The sequence below is a fragment of the Gigantopelta aegis genome, chromosome 3, assembly GCF_016097555.1.
Source record: "Gigantopelta aegis isolate Gae_Host chromosome 3, Gae_host_genome, whole genome shotgun sequence".
In the NCBI taxonomy this organism is placed as follows: Eukaryota; Metazoa; Mollusca; class Gastropoda; order Neomphalida; family Peltospiridae; genus Gigantopelta; species Gigantopelta aegis.
The window spans coordinates 50930383-50952558 of NC_054701.1; the positions used below are offsets into that span (position 1 = coordinate 50930383).

At 36.7% G+C, this 22176-nt stretch overlaps 1 protein-coding gene across 1 annotated transcript in view; it reads right to left on the minus strand.

Moving 5' to 3' along the window:
* The window catches only part of LOC121368198 (nitric oxide synthase, inducible-like), a 68392-nt gene that overhangs the window by 38121 nt on the left and 8095 nt on the right, over nucleotides 1-22176 (minus strand). Inside the window, exons 2-6 of the mRNA XM_041492827.1 lie at nucleotides 5907-6146; nucleotides 4146-4288; nucleotides 2572-2734; nucleotides 1608-1699; nucleotides 148-289 (exon numbers count right to left, since the gene is read on the minus strand). Of these exons, the coding sequence (XP_041348761.1) occupies nucleotides 148-289; nucleotides 1608-1699; nucleotides 2572-2734; nucleotides 4146-4288; nucleotides 5907-6131 (765 nt within the window). The 5' untranslated portion in view covers nucleotides 6132-6146. The remainder of the gene's footprint in view (nucleotides 1-147; nucleotides 290-1607; nucleotides 1700-2571; nucleotides 2735-4145; nucleotides 4289-5906; nucleotides 6147-22176) is intronic.

Sequence of the window (22176 nt, forward strand, 5' to 3'; positions counted from 1 at the left end):
ATGCATGCATACATACATACATACATTCATACATACATTCATACATGCATACATGCATACATACATACATGAAAACATCCTGAAATGTCATTAAATATTCACAGAATCACTCCATACATGCGCACACTGTAATTATAAGGTACACACCTCTGTGAATTCACAGTTCATGGGATCACCAATAACACTGCCATCAGGCTGACGATATCCAGCGTATTGAATCACGTGTGTATTCCAAAATCGGTAATCTTCCCTTGGATCTGTTCTCTGGGGGAAAATGGTAATAGAAGACCTACAAAAGAAAGAAGAACACGGTTGGAGCTTGTGTATATCTACCTTTCACTGTTTATAAGCTGGACACTGCAATATCGTTGTTGTAGACAATGTTTGGTGTAGAACATGCTCACCTATAGTGTACGTTCGGTCACAGCGTTTAGACTACTCCAAGTTTCTGTACGATTTTGAGGATTACATAGGGTAGTAAGGTTAGGGTATAATAGTGCAAAATGTGATACTAATATGCCACTTTGCATGCAGTTAGGCCATCATGGGTGGAGTAAAACTAGATACTGGACCAACCTGGCAGTGCCCCCTATTAGCCAGGTGACGTCACAATTGCAAATGGCCGCCAATTAACTGTTTATCACTCTGTTTGTATCACATTCAAAAGTGGAAGCTATACCATATTAGCTCAAAGACATTTTCGACAATATTATTCATATTTATGCTACTGCTATATATTAATCCTTTTTGAAAACAAATATGAATATACTGAACAACAAAAGTATAATATGGCAGATCAAACAGAAATACCCTATATATAATAGCCCAATGGCTAAAGGCTAAATGTCCATGGAATCTTTCACGTATCGGACAGACTTCAGGATGGATGGCGATGGGAACACCTTTCACGTGCCTATGTCCAATTAAGGTTTAGGCACGTCCACCCTGGACAGAACCTTTGACTTCCCCAGTGACCGATCTAGGGCAAGACTTCACGGCACACCTTTATGTAATCATTTGGCCACGGTTACAGTGATATGTGGGTTAAAACAATTACATTTAACGTCATTATAATAATCAGTTAATTGCATCTTCTTCCGTTTGATAAACCTCATTATATTCATTCACTCCGCTGTGATGTGATTTATTTAATTCTTCTTTAATTCTTTATTTATTATTTTTCATTTGTTATCTTGCAAACTTCAGATAATTTGATGTATGTTGTATTCATGACACGGTTTTGTACACAATTCTAATTTCCAGACTATACTCTCCGACTGATGAGACTTTAAATATGCTAGCGAGTTTGTCATGAATAGTTTATTTGTATGAAGACTCGCAAATACGACAACTGGAACACATCCGGTAAGCGCATTACCGCTCGTCTTTGAGCAGTTTTCGGGGGTTTTCATTTCATTTCAACTTATTTTCGTGCTTATATCCAATTAAGGTTCAAGCACGCTATCGTGGGCACATATATCAGCTATTAGGGTTGCCTGTCCAGGACAGTGGGTTAATTGTTAGTTGTTAAAAATTCAAAAATTGGCCACATACCTATACTACATAAAAATTCAGTGGTGTGTCTCCAGTGTTACACTTGATCTTACCTTACTTTCCCGTTGTTTGTCGCGTATATGATCTGTTTACACAGAGCATCAAACATTTCCTTGGCGGTCGTTACATGTCGAGCATCAAACATCTAGAAAAAAACAAAACAAAACATTACACATTGTGGAATAGAATAACTGAAGGCAGTAGTACTTGGGTGGGATATTGATGGCGATAATCGGTGTATCCTATTAATCTAGGTATTTATTATCTTGTTAAACTATGCCAACTTTAATATATATATATATCACAGTTGGAGATCCGTTTTGTTTACTAGTGGGATATGCTAATCGATAAAATATTATTCCATTATCTGTGTAGCACGCCATCCAATGTGGGTAAATATTGCTGTTTGATATAATCTTGACCAGTGTTTATATTTACAAACTGCGCATAAAGATAGAACAGTTTTGTAATTTTCGTATCTTTTTACGTCATTCCAAAATAAATTACTGACAAAAGTCACTTTTGGTGGAAGCCTTAGGACGGGGTATAATCATCATATCGTTGTTAATGTGTATAGTGCTCGCAGGATAAATATATTTATTATATAACATTTAGTGAAATATCTTAACATATCAGTGAAATAAGTGTTATCAGTCACTCAGTGACGATAACACATTTTAGACTGAAAATTTCACTCTAAAATGTGTTATCGTCACTGTAGAAAGTGTTATTTTCACTGTAAGAAAGCCGGAACTATTTTGTGCTGGCATTTTAAAAATAAAGGTACATTGCCAAAAGTTATATAATAAATAGAAAATTTCATGTTTTTTGTCAAATATGATTTATATCTCATCTCGTGAAGTTTTCAATCATATCACACTCGTCGCGCAAGCGCAACTCGTGAGATATGAAATATCCTCTATGTACGGCTAATGTAGAACGAAGATATTGTTTGGTTGTACCTGTATAGTAGTACACCTTAGATAAAGATATTGGTATGAGGTAGATTAGAGGCACCTGTAATTTCGACCAGTGGATTCGACCAATGCACCTTGGTGCGTTTCTCCATCCTGTCTTGACTCCAAACGTCAACTCGCTTGCTGTCAGGTCGTACGTGCCAGTAGATTCGATTGATGACAGCACTTCCTCCATTCGTTCCAAGTGAGCTGGAGCGTTTAGCCTACAATATTTCATTTCAAAATATACGTAAAGACAGACATAGTTTAAACCCCCTGCACGTGCTGTAACCTCAACGTGGTGCAGGGGTGTAACATTCTCTTTGATAATGGCCAATACAGCACCAATTGAAATTTTGAGTAAAAGTGAGTATCTATCTGTCATATTTGTATTTTTGCACATTTCTTTACACTGTTTTTATTTAAATCTTGAATTTTTATATTGATGTTGATCATCACCTTATTTGTTTGCATTACCATAGTTTGACGCCCAATAGCCGATGTATTTTTCGTGCTGGGGTGTCGTTAAACATTCATTCATTCATTCATTAGTTTAAACTGTCTATCTGTCCGTTTGTCTTTAATTAATTTTCACCTCATCAGAACAGAACTGAATTAACATATCATATGATATGACAATCAGTATGTCATCAAATTGCAAGGTGTCACTCTATACTGAGTTATGAGAGACCGTTTGGTAAAAGCAAAGACGACAAAATGTACAATTCTACGTCGGCACTGAACTAAGCACTGCGGGTATCTATCTTCTGTGTCCTTTTGAATGTTTGTGCTTATGTAAATTAAAGGGACAGACCCTAGTTTCAACCCCTGAAAATTAACACTGAGTTTATTCAATCTACAAACTTATAGCACATTTGGATAAAGTTGCAATTGGGTGAAACACGAGTCTGTGACTTTGAAATGGTGACCGGCCTCGGTGGCGTCGTGGTTAGGCCATCGGTCTACAGGCTGGTAGGTACTGGGTTCGGATCCCAGTCGAGACATGGGATTTTTAATCCAGATACCGACTCCAAACCCTGAATGAGTTTCACCATTTCAAGAAAGAAAGAAAGAAATGTTTTAATTAACGACGCACTCAACACATTTTATTTACGGTTATATGGCGTCAGACATATGGTTAAGGACCACACAGATTTTGAGAGGAAACCCGCTGTCGCCACTACATGGGCTACTATTTCCGATTAGCAGCAAGGGATCTTTTATTTGCGCTTCCCACAGGCAGGATAGCACAAACCATGGCCTTTGTTGAACCAGTTATGGATCACTGGTCGGTGCAAGTGGTTTACACCTACCCATTGAGCCTTGCGGAGCACTCACTCAGGGTTTGGAGTCGGTATCTGGATTAAAAATCCCATGCCTCGACTGGGATCCGAACCCAGTACCTACCAGCCTGTAGACTGATGGCCTAACCACGACGCCACCGAGGCCGGTGAAAATATAAAAGCATTATATCTGTCTGTCTATCTGTCTGTCTCTCTGTCTCTGTGTCTGTCTCTCTCTCTCTCTCTCTCTCTCTCTCTCTCTCTCTCTCTCTCTCTCTCTCTCTCTCTCTCTCTCTCTCTCTCTCTTTCTCCATGTACGTACGAATGTAAGCAGCACACACGTAATATTTACTTTTTGATCGACTGGTAGTACTGGTCTATGAAGTCCTTTGCGTGGACGATCAGTTCCTCCTTGGGTCGCGGTACGCCGGGAGGGCGCTTCGTCATGTGGGCGTACTGCGATCCCATACACCGCTCTGGGGTACATGTAACCTCCTGTGATATTCAAAATAACAATACTGTATTAAAATGAAATTGTGTCAGTGCTGTCGTTACTCTATAATCAGTGCCGTTTGATTTTCTTTTCACTTTCTGGTTTTATAAAATATTTTCGATGTGGGGATTCGCTTAATGCAGTAAACATAATATTATGTTCCACTCATACTCCGTAATGCATATTAATTTATACTAATATACAAGGCATAATCAAACAGCATATGACAGCTGTCCAAGTTGCCCCCTAGTGTGTTAGATCTCCCATGATGCAGTTTGATTCGGCAAGGGACGTTATCCTTCGCGCGCATGTGTAGATGGAACGTGGAAAAGGCTTTCAGTTTGGACGTACATTAGGCCGAGGCTTAAGTCTTAAGGTTGAGTGAATAAAGCAGGTGATGCAGCGATGTGTGCAACATTCAGCTGCCGCAGAAACAGAAACGTGTGAGCTGGCTCGTTGTCATGTAGGAGCATGACCCCCCCCCCCCCCCCCCCCCCCCCCCACTCCCAGCTATCGGCGTCATCACCTCTAATAGTAGCACATCGCAGTCTCGTCAAACCATCTCATAGTGAGCTCTGTTTATAACGATGCCTGTATCAAGGTAAGCAATCGGTAAAATTCCTTGAAAAGCATAACCTGTCCCATAGAAAAAAACATTTGGATTTCTTTGGAGATAATGAGACAGAGTGCATGCTTCCTGTCTTTATGACTCTGTCGTGTTGAATCCGTATTCATACCTAAAACGGTGGAACCAATTGTAATATATGAATTGCACGCATGCTTAAGTTCATTAGTAGTAAGGGCAGCACTATGGGGCATATCGATTACACTATTGCATCATCCAAGATGGCCGCCAAAGTGCGCAGTAGAGGATGAAGCAAGATGACGAAATCGCTGACGTCACTAGGCCCCGCCTCTGGAAGGGTGTGTACACTTTTATTTTAAGAACTGATGCAACACTGACGTCACTAGGACCCGCCTCCAGATAGGTGTGTACACTTTTATTTTTAAAAAATGGTGTAATACTGACGTCACTCTTACAGTGTACATTCCAGTTTTTGTTTTAAGAAACGATGTAATAATCAATACAATAGTTTGTCCAAATGTGTATTTGAAGACAATGATTACTTAAAAGACATATGTTAATTAATATTCCCCACCCCCTTTTTACTATATAGCAGCTTATTAAAGATGTTATCTTCTTCAATCTGCATTGAATACAGGTAGTGTGAGATGACCAATCTAACTTACTATATTGAATCAGTATGCGTTTACTGTGTGCAAACCAATATCGACCTTGCTATCCTGATCCAATCATTCTCCGTTTAGACCGTTTTTGTTTATAATTTTCTGTATTCATATTGAAAACGGGACCGTCAGAAGCGTCCGGTGTCCAAAGGGCCGGGCTATATTAACACACACACACACCACACACACACGCGCGCGCGTATGTATGTATATATGTATGTATGCATGAATAGATCTGGCACCCATTTTTTTATGGTCTCGTCACTTCAGTATATATATATATATATATATATATATATATATATATATATATATATATATATATATATATATATATATATATATATATATATATGAGATTATAAAGCCTACCTCAATGCATTTCTTATGTAAGACATCAACAAACATCTTATCGTCCAACAGATTCTTGAGTTTTGTTAATCTCTTCGGTTTTACACAATTCGTCTTCTCTTCAGTGGTCTTTCCAGAATTGGTCTTCACCTCAGTGGTCTTTCCATCTGGCCGAGTGGTGGACACGAAACCATTGGCTGGCCTGTCCATTAGTGCCATATTACCCGTCTCTTCTTCCTTCCCCATTGTTATACAGTAACCCTGAAACGTATGATTAGCAACACTATTTAAAAATATACAGTATAATAATGAACACACGCATGTACGCGCAGAGAAACACAAACACACACACACACACACACACACACACACACACACACACACAGACACACGCGCACACATACGCACACGCACACGCATACACACATCCATCATGTCCAGTTATATTATTATGCAGGTTACACTATAGATTGAAACCAGTATAGTGCTCGAAAAAAGGTCTGCAATTTTCTGAACAAAAAACAAATCCAGTAAAAGAACCAAAAACAAAAAGAAAACCAAATCCTGTAAGAGTTTCTAATTAAAAATATCTAACAAGGGAAAGCAATCAGTTTCAATTTAACTTATACGTCATAGGGTGATCAATCTGGATTGTGCTTATTTCATTGAACGACTGGGTCATCACCGTGGAACATACTTTTTAAGAAAAGATAATACTTATGTGTATTATTTCCGTGTAATAAAAACGCATGATATTTTGTATGGTCGATTTTAGTGAAATATGACGTCAACGCTGAATTAAATATACTCAAGTTACATTTAGTATCGTTGGAAGCGCAATTGCTTCCTCTATTACATATTAAAAGTGTCACTTTGCCTCATTTGGGGAAAGATATAATGGTGTCCATTTATTTAAAGCGTTTTGGGGGCTGGGGCTGAATTTACGACCCCCCCCCCCCCCCCAACAGGTTTTGCTGTTGTGACTTATACTTACTTGAAACCTTTTCCTATGTACAAATATGTTCTTCCAATACCAAATAAACTTAATAGAGTGCATCTATGCTGAAATAAACAACGCATATGGTTGTGCCTGACCTGAATGGTATATTTTGTTTTAAAGTCCAAGATGGCCGCCAACATTATTTTAATAATACAATGATATTCTTGATGATCGTATTTTACCGCATATCGTGAACTGTGTGTGAACGACATTTGGAGGGCGGGGGTCGACTGGTCAGTCAGTCCTCAACACACATCCTAGCACAACTACAATACAATACCAGCATTGTGATAGTATAAAAGTGCCAATGTTTGTCTAAATGGAGAAAACTATATTACTATATCCTGCGGGGGTGGCAGTGTGGAATAATAAAATATATCACCGTTGTGAGGTATAGATAAGACAAATCCAACTCGAGGGAATTTTTTTATTTTTTTATTTGTGAGGCCCGAGGTTTAACGAAGAATTACAGTAACAAAATCATTAATTTTATAAGCTACCGTTTGTTTATTCTAGAATTATTCATAAACTCTTCACCAACACAAATTCATTCAATCATACGCAGAAAAAAAAATAGTCCACTATGCATAATATGTAACAACTTAACCATAAATATAAACATGAAAATATCAATGTTTAAATATTTTTTTAAAATGATTGAACGTGAAATGGCAACTTGACAAATACATATTTCAAGAGAATTCTTTAAAAAAAAGAAGAGATATGAGGGCAATCATCGTAAAATATGAGTTATGACGTCAGGCGTACTTAGAAATCGTCCAGCTCTAGGGTCGGACAGATTATCTATCACCTTGAAAAAAAAAAAAACCTGTACAAATTAATTACATTTAAAGACATATCACTTGCTTCCACGTTTACAATTGTGAGTGGCGGACAGCGTCAAGGAAAGTCGGTGTTACGTCATCATGATAAGCGAATCCAATTTACATCTCGGTCTCTAGCTAAACAAAAATGAATGAATGAATGGATGTTTAACGACACTCCATCACGAAAATACATCGGCTACTGGGTTGTCATACTAAGATCAATGCATCAACGGTGTGAAACGACACCACTACAGCACATTGATTTATTAATCATCGGCTATTGGATGTCAAACATTTGGTAATTTAGACATATTGTTGTGGCCGCGTCCCGAGGATATTAACAAAGTCCAGAGAATACAAATAACATCCACAGATGACAAAGACGAAGTGTTCCAGTTTTCAGAATTATAAATTTATTTAAAGGTGATGAGTAAATAGAAATAAAGTTAATGTTCACAGGTAAGTTTCCAACATATAGATAGATCTCTTCCTTTCAGATATTGTTATATTAAACCAGTGAGGACTGTATCTCCAATAAATGTAAACAGCTTGCAGTTGCTTATAAATATTACTTCCATAAAACAAGTTAATTAAATAGAGATGGTAAGTTAATAAAACTTGACTTAAAAATATACGTTAAAGTTATGCCAGTGTCAATTTAAATGTATGCAATGTAATAAAGTTGAAAAGTTGGACAAGGGGACATGTCTTTAATGTTTGCTTGTCAGACCGCGAACGAGTGAGAGAACAACCGTTGACATCCATTGACGTCAGCCTTTTATACTTTTTTTTAAGTACCACGTGACGTCATAACAGCCAATCAGAAATTACGTCACGCTAGGAAGAGATCTACCTTTACAAAATAAATATCATTTCATTTAATAATTACGTTATGCACACAATTGCTCAATAAATAAAGTAATTGCTTTTTGGTCCAGCTTCCGTTTGCAGTTTACAGTTTGTAAATGCACACTAAATCCTAAGAAACTTCAACTTTTGTAAATACGTCACTTTAACCCATAGCAAAAGCATTACCAACTTGAAATAATTAATTCTGCGAATTTCTAAAGTGCATAAAAATAAAAATAACATTTCTTAATTGCTTTTTAGTCTAAAATTTGCGTAAAACAATTTTACAGAAAAAGCCTTTAGAATATTTATAAAAACGACATTATTAACCAGGCACAAAACACGCTCATTTTGCATAGCAAATACATTAGGAATTCAAGCTAATAATACAAACAAATTCTAATGTGCATAAATATGAGACTATTATTACACAATTGCTTTTTTGGTCTAATTTCAATATAAAATAGTTTTAATGAAAAAGCCTTTGGGAATATTATAAAAACAACATTTTTATACTGTTGTTTACAAACATTGTGTAACGATGTATCAGACCTTAGCAACCAGTATGTGTAAATAGGCTCTCAGCGTACAAGGATATAGTTCCTAAAAGCACTAATATTACAGTAATCAGTTTTTTCCATTAGTAGCAAGGGATTTTTTATATGTACTATCCCACAGCCTTCAATATAGATACCAGTCGGGGTGCACTGGCTAGAAAGAGAAATAGCCCAATGAGCCCACCGACAGGGATCGATCCCAGACCGACCGCGCATCAAGCGAACGCTTTACCACTGGGCTACGTCCCGCCCCTCTACAAAACGGTTAATCAGTTGGTGGATATTTTGGGCCTGCGTGTGAACAAAGATCAGCCAGATGACCATATATCAAAGCCGTATTAGCAATTTGAAAAATTAAATTACAGTTTTAATGAAGTTGCATGCTTTCACTCACATCGTGAAACGTCAGCTGCGGTCATTAGCGGACGGAACTACATGTATAATATAATATATAATATAATATAATAATGACATATTATGTAATTACAATCCTGGGTGAAAAAGTTGCCTTGAATTAGTCGTAAAAAGGGTCAAGTCCAAAACAACTTTTAAATCGAGTAGTTTGGTAATATAAACTCCGTTAAACCATTTAAAAAAACTTTTAGCCCGAATACTCTGCTGTTCGAGAGATAAACGGACATTTGGACAGTTAATATCGTTCTCTTAAAGAGCGACCATAGTTGTACAATTTCATTTCATTTCAACTTATTTTCGTGCTTATATCCAATTAAGGTTCAAGCACGCTGTCCTGGGCACACAGCTCAGCTATCTGGACTGTCTGTCCAGGACAGTGGGTTAGTTGTTAATTGATTAGTGGTTAGTGAGAGAGAAGAGGGTGTAGTGGCCTTACACCTACCCACTGAGCCCTTAAGAACTCGTTCTGGGTTGGAGCCGGTACCGGGTTGTGAACCCTGTACCTACCAGCCTGTAGACCGATGGTCTATCCACCGCGCCACTGAGGAGGCCGGGTTAACCGTACAAATGTCAGTCTATCTCTCGGACGTCATAGTACTCGGGCTAGATTTTTAAAGCTCCATTTCAGTCCCATTTCAGTCCACTTCGGTTCGTTTCGTTCATTTCGGTCATTCGTTGAACCGTCGTCGGGAACACGGTTACATCTATATTATACCAGAGACTGGGATGGACGTGCCTGAACCTCTTTTAGATATAGGCACATTAATAAAGTTAAAGAAAGAAACAGAGAAAGTGAGTTATCAATAATCTCCCGTAATCTACGCAATTAACATGTCACGAACCCGGTTGGAGACCGAGGTGGTTCCCTACTCGCCCCAGTTGTTCTGCACCTACCCACCCTAATTCAGGTCATTGTGTGAATGGGTCGCTGACTCACTGACGCATTTAATAAAAGAACGAAAGGATTTCTTTCGTTCTTTTCATTCATGCATGAATTCATGCATTCATTCATTCATTCATTCATTCATTTATCCATGGTGTTGGGGCATGTTTAACATCGTGCCTAAACATTTTAATAAATATTTAATATATAGTATCAATTATTAAAATAATATGAATATTTTGAAATAAAAAAATAAAGTGAAGTTTGTTTTGTTTTAACGACACCACTAGAGCACATTGATTTATTAATCATCGGCTATTGGATGTCAAATATATGGTCATTTTGACACAGACATAGAGAAGAAACCCGCTACATTTTCCATTAGTAGCAAGGGATCTTTTATATGCACCATCCCACAGACAGGATTACACATACCACGGCCTTTGATATACCAGTCGAGGTGCACTGACTGAAACGAGAAATAGCCCAATGGGCCCATCGACGGGGATAGATCCCAAGCCGACCGCGCATCAAGCGTGCGCTTTAAATTAAAAAATAAAACAAAAATAAATATTATTGGCAAGTTACTTGTATTAGAGGTTTGAATATCCCCCCCCCCCCCCCCCCCCCACCCAGTCTTGTTGTCCATGTTGTGTGCGCAAGGAATCCATACTTTTAAACAAAATCCAAAATCTGGTTTGAGGATATGTACGAAATAGACTGCTACATCAGTCTACGTTCGTTACTATTTACCTTACACTTAGACTTAGATACGGTTTTAACGTGCTCATATACCTCTATGGCTTCGAACACGCCTACCCCGAGTCCGGCCTCCGATAAGATCGGTGGTCCGACTCGGGGCATTTACCTTACAACTGTTTGTTTGAAAACGTACCCAACTCACTTTCGCTCGTTACATACATTTAGAAACTTTTTTTTTTTTTTTTTGGTAAGATAAATGTTATCTAGCGGTCAGTCATGTGCTATTCTCTATCTCATGCATTCCTTTGATATTGTAAAATGTAAAGTTTCACGCAATTCGTGTCTCACAGGTTTAGCAGTGAACAGTTTTGTAAGTCAAATATCTAGTCCTAACCTCATCTAAATTAACATGTATTGAAAGAAAAGAAAAACAACACATTGTGTTACATATCCAAGGGGCAGAACCATTGGAGCAACAATACGAGACGTCTGTTGGTTAAAACAATTGATATCAATAGTTAATTATAATATGGAATTATGTAGGAGTCATCACCGAACTCAAACGATTTGTGCTGCATTAACAGAGTACACTTTTAGTTAACATTACGTCTTTAGGACGCGACACAATCCTCTTGTTAGAATCATTATGATGATCAACTTCGTCAATATGTGCAACAAAACTGTCCTAGATTGCCAGATACTGGTTTAAGTTGGAAAGTTCATAAGGTTAGGAGACTACCAGATGTTTTTCTTTAAAAATCGCTCTTTTTATCCCAATATGGTGCTATTTCATTAAATAAATTTGTTATTCTTTTAATATTTTGTTTAGCTACTGTTATAGAGCATTTCGGTACCAAAAGTATCCGTGTTCCTATTTGTTTTAGTTCAACATTGTTATCAACTTCAGTTACTGGATCATACGTTAGGATTGAAATTTCACTCAAATGCACTTAAGTGTGGAATCACAATTTGATATGTAGCACACAAAGGCAAGGGAGTTGACGTCGGTATCATTACGTTTCATAAACTAGACATGTTCCCGGTACACAAAATTTATGATGCAAAAGTATATCTTTTCGTGCACATTTGTTTCATTGTGATCGGCTAAGGCGTGATCGTGTTCGTGTATAAAGCGCAGTCTTTGTGAAACGACAGTTGACACGCATAATTATCTGTCAGTATTTTGATTTATTATTTGTTGTATTGTGTGTATCCTCCTCCCTGCTAAAGACACCTTAGGGCTCATACGAGACGTTGCGGTCCACGTCATTCACGATCAGTCAGTTTAAACGAGATGTCTCCTCGTTTGACACTTTGCAGTCCGCGAACGAACGAGACGAGAGACCTCATTACAACTTAGTTACAATCCAGTCGTACTATCAAACAGATAACGCCGGCAGGCGCCACAATGCAATGTGATTTCCAATGGTACAGATTCATGCATTGATGCATATATTGGAGCCCGTATTTATGTGTGTGGGTGCATACGTGTGTGTGTGTACATAAGCGTACGAGGCAATGTGGAAACTGGCCACCTAGTGCTGGAGCAAAACCTCAAATTCGGGCAAAAAATGATACAGATATTCGAGAAAAATGTGCTAACCTGAGATCTTTTTACCATGTAGGTCAATCATTCTACCAGCAAAATTAGTTGTAATCCATGGAAAAATGGGTAGTAATGATATTGTTATCCAGATTCAGGCAAAAACCAGCATGCCCCCCCCCCCCCCCTACAAAAATGGTAGCTCGTAGGCCTAGATACCGCAGTTTAATTACCATCATTTTCAATAGTTGATAATGAAATGGCACGTCAATAGGAGAGGTTAAAAAGTTTATTGAAGCGAAAAAAAAATTAAAGAAAAAAAAAAAGCTCGTAAAAATAATAAAAGCGCTTGTTCAGTGGAAACGTCCCGTGAAACAGTAATCATGGAGACAAACTTAAAGGACTTCGGATGATTTCGAATTTCAAATGACCGCCAAAAACGTCGGAAATGTGAGGGGAATTGACACAATTTATTAAATTGATTAAAACCTTTATTTGTAATACACAACAATGATTGGACATGAATGTATACAATAGTTTACAGATAGTTTTCTGCTCTTAAAAAGAAGTAAACCATTTTATAAATAAACAGAAAACCCCCCCAAAATATAATCATTAAAAATAATGGTTAACTGCAAAAACAAATAATATTGAAACATCGCTAGCTATGTATATAATATGAACTAAACTATGATAAGGATCTTTGAAATGTTTGTAAATATATTTGAAATAAGTTTTTAAAATTATGTTTACTTTTTTAACATTCTTCAGTGTTATCTGATATTTTCTTTGAATGGTGTGACATTGAATGGTGTGGTGCAATCATACTTTTCTTGTGGGAAACGAACGGAAAATATATTACACGCTTGGATACATGTAGGTACACCCAAGCATTACGCTGTGATCGCTCTCACAGGTGGGTGATAATAATGCATCCATCAATTCTGGAATGTCGCCTTAAAGGGACACACTCTAGTTTCAACCCGTGAAAATTAACACTAAGTTTAGTTAATCTACAAACCTGTAACACATTTGGATAAAGTTACAATTGAGTGAAACATTAGTCTGTGACTTTGAAATGGTGAAATATCCTCTAAAATAGACTAAAACTCGACTCCATAACTGTTACTTCTCAGACGCACGTGCGTTTTTAAAAATATGAGAAATGCATTTTGTGATATTAAAAACACCAGAATGGCCAAAAACACTTCGTTTGTACGGAAATTGTTAATCTAAACAATAAAATCTAAGTAAAGTATGATTTCAGTTATCAAAAACGGCTCTAATAGTAAAATAAATATGCCTTAGTGTTTAAACACTAGGGTATGTCCCTTTAATACGTTCGCTTACATATGAATAAACGTAGTACCGTGACCTGATTAAGTTACATGTACTTTGTAATGTTATATTTAATTATTATATTATTAATTATTCAGTCTGAATCCCAATGGTTTTGTGTCTATTAAAATTATCTCATTAAAAAAAAAAAATAATTAGGGGTATGCTTGTACTGTGTATAACAATGGATGAAATATATTTTCTATTAAACCTGTATGTAACTACCATATATATCAAATAAAAAGTCATAAAACCTTTATCATACAATTAGTTAATTATTACTGTAAAAATAATCGTATATTATAATTATTGTGTCTGTTGTATGACAGCGATCCAAGACCGTGACATCTGGGGTACTAAAGATTTTCTTTTAAAAAATTGTGTTTCCGGGAAACCCAACACTACCTAGAATTTAGTGCCGACCCTAATTTTTCCCCAAAATAGTGTGTGTGTGTGTGTGTGTGTGTGTGTGTGTGTGTGTGTGTGTGTGTTATTAATAGTTAGGTGAAAATAGTATATACATAACATTTTATCTGGTCCCTAAGAGTGAATATAGTAAAAGAAAATTACCATTTACCCTACTTAAAACAAATTGTGGGACGTTCCTAGAAAAGGTTTTCTTTACCGTTTTTTTTATTTTCTTTCTTTCTAATTGTACGCATGGTATGTTTTTTAATCAAGTAGTTAATAATATCTAGGAAATAAACAAACAAGAAATGCAGAAAACCCAATCATCGTCAACGATGTGGCAATGACTGTGACATTAAGCAGTGCGGAGGCCTAAATTGCTGATAACTCCTTATTGTCTAGTCAAAAATGGGGTGGTCCCCGCAAAATTACATTTCTTTTTCTTCACAACTCATTTTAGGGATGTTCCTTGATGCGGAAATATACCTAATTTACATAAATCCAATATTGAGTATTGACAATGTATACATAATTAAATATAGAAGTCATCACAAAGTGATAGAGTTGACTTTGTTCAATCCAGTTTCCTTAAAAATAAAATTTTATCAAATCAAATACAGTTGACTGCATTTTTTGGAACTAAACATATTTCCCAAGATTCCAGTGAAAAATTATGTTTTTAACCAATTGATTGACCATTTAATAAATATTCGTATTTTCTAAATACAGAAATTATCACTAAAGCCAATTTACAAATATTATTAATATGTATCGTTCAGTTTGCATTTTTCTAAACAGGTTAACCTAAATGTCTATGCATTGTTATTGTGTTTAATGATTTGGTACCAAACACATGTTTTGGCTGTATGGTTGCTTTTGTAACATCAACGCTGGTTTTACGTGGATCTATAAGCGTACGGGCTGCCATTTTTCTGTGAGGCAGGCTGGCTTTTGTCCGAATTAAACGAAAATGCAAAAATATAGATAACAACATTTATTCATAAACAGCTACATACGGTTGCAAACGAATCACTATGCACTTTTACACTAAGTTTGAGGGTACTATGATAGAAATACATGATAAAAAGATCTCAGGTTAGCACATTTTCCCCGAATATCTTTATAATTTTTGGAGGTTTTACTCCAGCACTAGGAGGACAGTTGTCCCCACCCCACCCCACCCTGCTCACTGTCTCGTACGCTTATGTCTGGATTAAAGAATACAAGCCATTTTGTTACTATTCGTCGAGTTTTAACAATTTTGCTTTGAGGTTGTTTTTAATAAAAGCGATGTCCTGATAGTATCGTCTGCATATAGTCGTGTTACACAGTTTAAGTCATGCGCATATTGTATAAAATAAAAATAATAATGGTCATAAAAATGACTCCGCCAATAAAAAAAGTTTTGTTTTTTGTTTAACGATACCACTAGAGCACATTGATTTATTAATCATCGGCTATTGGATGTCAAACATTTGATCATTTTGACAGTCATAGAGAGGAAACCCGCTTTATGTTTCCATTAGTAGCAAGGGATCTTTTATATGCACCATCCCACAGACGGGATAGCACATACCACGGCCTTTATTGATATACCAGTCGTGGTGCACTGGCTGGAACGAGAAATATCCCGATGAGCCCACCGATGGGGATCGATCCTAGACCGACCGCGCATCAGGCGTGCGTTTTACCACTGAGCTACTTTTTAACGATTGTAATTTACACATCAAATATATTTTCTGCATAAAATATTAGTGACTGTATATTAAATGTGTTTCTGATTATTCTAATATTTGTACTAGGTTAAATTTCATTTTATTTCCTAAAATATAGTTTTTTCGTACGTACGAAATTATTTGAACACAAAATCCAGTTTGGGCTTCTTACAAATATTAAGACGACCAGAAACACACTGAATATACAGACACTGATATTCTCAACCAGAAAATATATTTAATATGTAAGTTTAATCGTAGAAATATTTTATCAGTCGGAAACATCTTACAATGCAGCAAACTCAGGACTGTCCCTTTAACGGTAATAAAAAGTGTTTTTGTCGATTGTTTACGTGGCTATAATCGCAGGCAGCCATTACTCGGTATTCAAACAACGCATGAATATAGCATTTTTTTGTCGTTTTTAATGTGATTGACGTCATATTTGCATGATGTCATTGTTATTATTCTTACGTTAAAATAAACTACAGCATAACGTTTTGGGTTTTTTAATTCAGAGCGCTAGGCATTTTTAATGTAAATTTGCTACTGATTTTTTGGTAGTATTATGATTGCGACTGTCAATTCTGGAGTGTCGCCATAGTACGTTTGCTTACACGTCAATAAACGTAATTTACATCTAATTTGCAAAGTTATCAAATTCTAAAAGTATGTCATCTTTAAAAAAAAGTATCACATACTTTTACTACTTTGAATACGCTACCTATTTATTATAAGGTATATGTTTTACAAGGAATATGTCTAATCAGGGATTAAGTATAACTTTAATTAATCTACATACTATTTGAAATTTAGTCAGTTATTTTATACATATAGCCTGAAATTGTTTCATCGATAATAACTGTAAACCAGAAAAACAAAAATTGTAAATAGTCGTTATCATTTGTATTACCACAGCAGTTAGTATCAAAAACATAAATAATCACATCAAAGAACACTGGAGTAAAGTAATAATACTTTTACAATTATTGGATTGGATAACATATTAACGTGCCTATGTCCAATTAAGGTTCAAGCAGATCTCTCCCGGGCACAATCTCTGACTATTATATATTTAAATTGTTATATATTTTATGAACGCGCAAGGGCCAATATGTATGCTGTATTAAATTAGTATTATTATTAAAATGTTCAACAACAGTTCTTGTTTTGGCATGGACGACTGGATAGACAGTATGAAGTATACTACCAAATCAAACCCCTTAGACGACAATAGTAACATATGCGGCTAAAACTCCTACCTGCAGCGTATCAATCGACATAAACACCACTGATATAAATACTACCACCCCTCACCCTTAAAGTGAATCAGTAAAATAATTGTGTTGAAGCTGCCCATTTCAGAGATAGCGGGTAACGTCTATGACTACCGTAGTTACGCAAAACAAATAGAGTACTTTGTTTTACAGGTACCCCATACATGTTTCAAGCACAAGGCTACTTGACACAGTGGTACTAGATACAATAAAATTGCATACATTTTTTTTTTCGCCCATATGAAACGTTTTGTTTTACAACCAACACACATTTATCACCAATTACAGGACTTGTGGTGTTATCTTCTCTATAAAAGACCGGCCTCAGTGGCGTCGTGGTTAGGCCATCGGTCTACAGGCTGGTAGGTACTGGGTTCGGATCCCAGTCGAGGCATGGGCTTTTTAATCCAGATACCGACTCCAAACCCTGAGTGAGTGCTCCGCAAGGCTCAATGGGTAGGTGTAAACCACTTGCACCGACCAGTGATCCATAACTGGTTCAACAAAGGCCATGGTTTGTGCTATCCTGCCTGTGGGAAGCGCAAATAAAAGATCCCTTGCTGCTAATCGGAAAGAGTAGCCCATGTAGTGGCGACAGCGGGTTTCCTCTCAAAATCTGTGTGGTCCTTAACCATATGTCTGACGCCATATAACCGTAAATAAAATGTGTTGAGTGCGTCGTTAAATAAAACATTTCTTTCTTTCTCTATCAAAGGTGCACCTCGAACTTTGACCCAGCCGGAAGTTATTTGGTTTAGTACTACCTACAATATTTCCGATGAATGGTTTGACACAGCTTTGCACCAGCACAGTTGCAACGTACTCACACCTATATCTCGTGAAATGATTGTTTAAATAATTCATCACCATTCATCTGGCTGCATTTGGTATGTCATATATAGTCCAGAAACGTACTCACACCTATATCTCGTGAAATGATGTTTAAATAGTTCATCACCATTCATCTGGATGCTGGATTTGGTATGTGATATATAGTCCAGAAATATAATGAAAGAGCCATCACAAATTGCAAGTTTTAATGTCAACTGTATTTAACTCAGTATCTAATACAACATAATATATAAAAATGTAGAACAATATAATTAGTGGAACAATTTTAAATTCAACGTTGAAAATATGCTAGTTAAAATAAGTTAGGGAACACTAACATTTTAATTTTATATTTCTGTATTCAACTGGTAACTCAATTAAACATTATGAGAATAACTTTAATACCTATCTAACACTTCAAAAGTGTTCGAAAATTAATGTGAAATACAATTCAATGTAACTAACGTATGTGTAACTGTTATTTTAAAAACGTTTTGCAAAAATATGTGTTAGCAAAAATATGTCGTATACTCTACCTGCTACCTGCTGTGATTGCCATTTCATTCTCAATATCTATTATTTCACGTGCAATATGCCTTACTTGCTTCAATGATGTAGTGTCATCGGTCTAAAGGCTGGTCGGTGCAGAGTTCGCACCCCAATAACAGCACTCACACAGAGTTTAACAGCCCCACAGAGGGTGTAAGGACACTACACCGATCTTTCTCTAACAACTAATTACTGACCCACTGTCCTTTAGAGTCGTGTATTCAGAACAGCGTACTTGAGCCTTAAGTAACTGGATATGTGCACGAAATCAAGTTAAAATGAATGAAACGAATAAATATCCTTTTGTATAATACAAATTTACACTATTAAGTCCTGTGCAAAAAAAAAAATCCTCAGCAAATTTTGAAAACGCTTCTACAATTCTTGTCTCATTGTTGTCTGTTGTTTTATGCTAAGTAACATCTCACCCGATCAAAGTTCGAAGTGTGACTAACTTTAAAGAGCGTATTAAATACGGCCACGCCTGTCTCTAGTGAGATATGTGACAGAACCTGTTGTCATAAGTGTTGTTTCATGAGGCCAGAAAATTCGTTATAGTAATTTGAACTGGTATCACTTTACATACCCTATTATTGCGTTTGAAATATGTGCAGAGTACGACGGTGTCTGTGTGGAACGGGGTAGTCAAGAGCGCTTTCTGGTATACCTCAAACTGGCATCATAACGTCGTTTTTGTTTCTGAGTTAAAGATTGATTGCAACGTAGCATGTAGCAGATTGTAACATTTGCTATTGTCGTCTATGAGATTTGATTTGGTGCTATAGACTTTACAATAAGATGGCCAGCATCTGCTTTTGCATAGTGTTTCGCAACTGTATATTTCAATCTGTTACTTAACCTTTAGAGTAAATATCTAAATTGTCCCGTTAAATTTCTGGCCCGGAGCTGACCCCTGGCTATCCAGGACTCGGCCCCGGGGCAGACATGCTTGGAGCTCTAGTGGCATGTAAGCATGTAAAAATATACTACCTACCTACTTAATCAGCACATTAATGAGCCAGTATCTGTTTACCCAGCACATCGAGCCCTTTGTTACAGTTTATTATAAACGTAGATTGGCATCCAATATAAGAAGCAAAGAAAACATGTCCATATGTGTGTGACAAATACTGTGTATAGTGTGTGACAAATACTGTGTATAGTGTGTGACAAATACTGTGTATAGTGTGTGAAAACATCTTTCCAAGTCTAACCACGGATGCAATGATAGCATATGGTAAAGTGTGCTACTATCTATTACTCGAATAGAGCAGTTCATGGAGTGGCGATAGCGGGTTTTCTATCTATTATCAATGTAGTCATTAACATTAGTTCGGCGCCATATAACTGTGGAAGATAAAATGTGTTAATTGTGCATAAACAAACAAAGAATTGAGACTTACATTGTATCAGTAAGTAGTATCTGGTCCCCATACATTTCAGAAAAAATTGTCAAAATAGTTAGACATTTTTTATATTATCCACAGTAATATAACGTTGAAAAATCCAACCCAGATATATTTTATACTAATCAAGTGTGTATGCTATGCTTTTAAATGTGGCTCTTGCTTTGGGACTGTGATAATGAAAAGGTTGTATGTCATTTGTTTTTAATTGCATATGTAGTGAGTTGACATTTTCCATTGACATATTGACCCATAATGTCATGAAAACGCCCCAATGTTCTAAACACTGCGACATCTAGAAAACAAAACATTCAGTACTTTTAATTGTTGTAATATATGTATAAACTACAACCATTGTTTCAGGTTTGGGATTAACAAGCTGATGAACAAAATAACAATGTGGATCATCTATTACAAGGACAAAACTATATAAACTAGTTCTGTTACGTTTCAATGTGGGTCAGTATATAAATAAATCATAATGCTGAATTGTCAACGAATATACTAAATATGAACAATAGTAAAATACAGTACGCGAACCAACCATAATTGCGTCTAGACGGCGACTCCGACAAGCTAGACGGCGTCTAGACTAGTTGGGGGAAATTTTTTTTTAATTTCTGTTAGACGGTTGATCGGCGGTCACTGCGAACGTGCACGAGCTACTTGATTTGAGCCTCTGACCTTTTTCTTGTTGTCAGTTGCCGCTATGTTGTCGTTACACTACGTTATGAATTAAAAAAACACTACACTGAAAATAATAACTAAATAATACATTTATACTGACCATCAACCCTTATAAATCGTTTAAAGGGAAACGATTACAATAAGCAAACAATAAAAAGGAGTGTATGGAGAAGGGAGAGTTCTTCGGTTTACTAACAAAAGTGAAATCGAGGGGGAAAGGGGGAAAAGAAAGAATAAGCTTGGTTTTGCGTATGTGATATTTGGCACAGCAGGAAAGTTCATTTCGTTTGTGAGGGGAAGTCGAATCTGTTTTTACGTTTACTGTATTTAAAAAAGTAAAATAAATAATAATGAAAACAGAAGTGAAAACAATAAAATAAAAATGTTTTTAAAAAGATGGTGGTGGTGGTGGGGGGGGAGATACTGCGAGTTAGATGGGAAATTAAAAAATATACAAATATTTAAAAATAATAATGTTTGCTTTTGCCTACGTGACAATTTGTCTGAGGGGAGCAGGTTTCCAGGTCCGTAGGAACAATATCTGGGGGGAGGGTGATTTCAGCGTCCATAGTGTGGAGACGGAACACAAAGTCATATTTTTACCTTTATTCATTTTCGTCCTCGAGTACAAGCGGGGCGGGCTGTAACACACACACACACACACACATACACACACCGGTCCACCTCATTTCCCACAGGCCTGTGATGTCGAATCTGTTCGCCGGTGTTATAATTTTTTTAATTTTATTAATTTTTTTGTTTGGTCAATAAAATATGACATTACATATACGTTATTTGATCCACGCTAAGTCTGTTAGTATGTTTTATGATACTTTTCCATGTGCTGCCACAAGTTTTGGGGCAAGTAGTATATTGTAGTATTTACTTATTTTTTGTGTGTCTTCGTTACATTTGTCAAGCCTGCTTTGAACTTGCCCCATGTCCATGTTGGTGTCCCCTACAGTGATTTTAAATTTCATATTAATCAATATATCTTTTCGACTTGGCAAGATGATTGGGACGGTGCGGTTGCAAACAAACTTCATTCTGTCACGCCAGTCCTGGGAGAGTGGCAGTCATCCTACAGGCGGTGCAGGAAGGATGAAGTAGTCTTGTGCCGTGCCCGCATCGGCCATACATATTTGACGCATTCATGTATTTTAAAGAAGGACCCCTCCCCCACCCCCCTCCTCAGGGTGAACATTGTCAGTGTACACTGACTGTGCGCCACATTTTGGTCGAGTGTGATCATCTCAAGCCGACAGTCTATATTTTGGCGACAGAAATGTTTTAGAATCTTTTAAA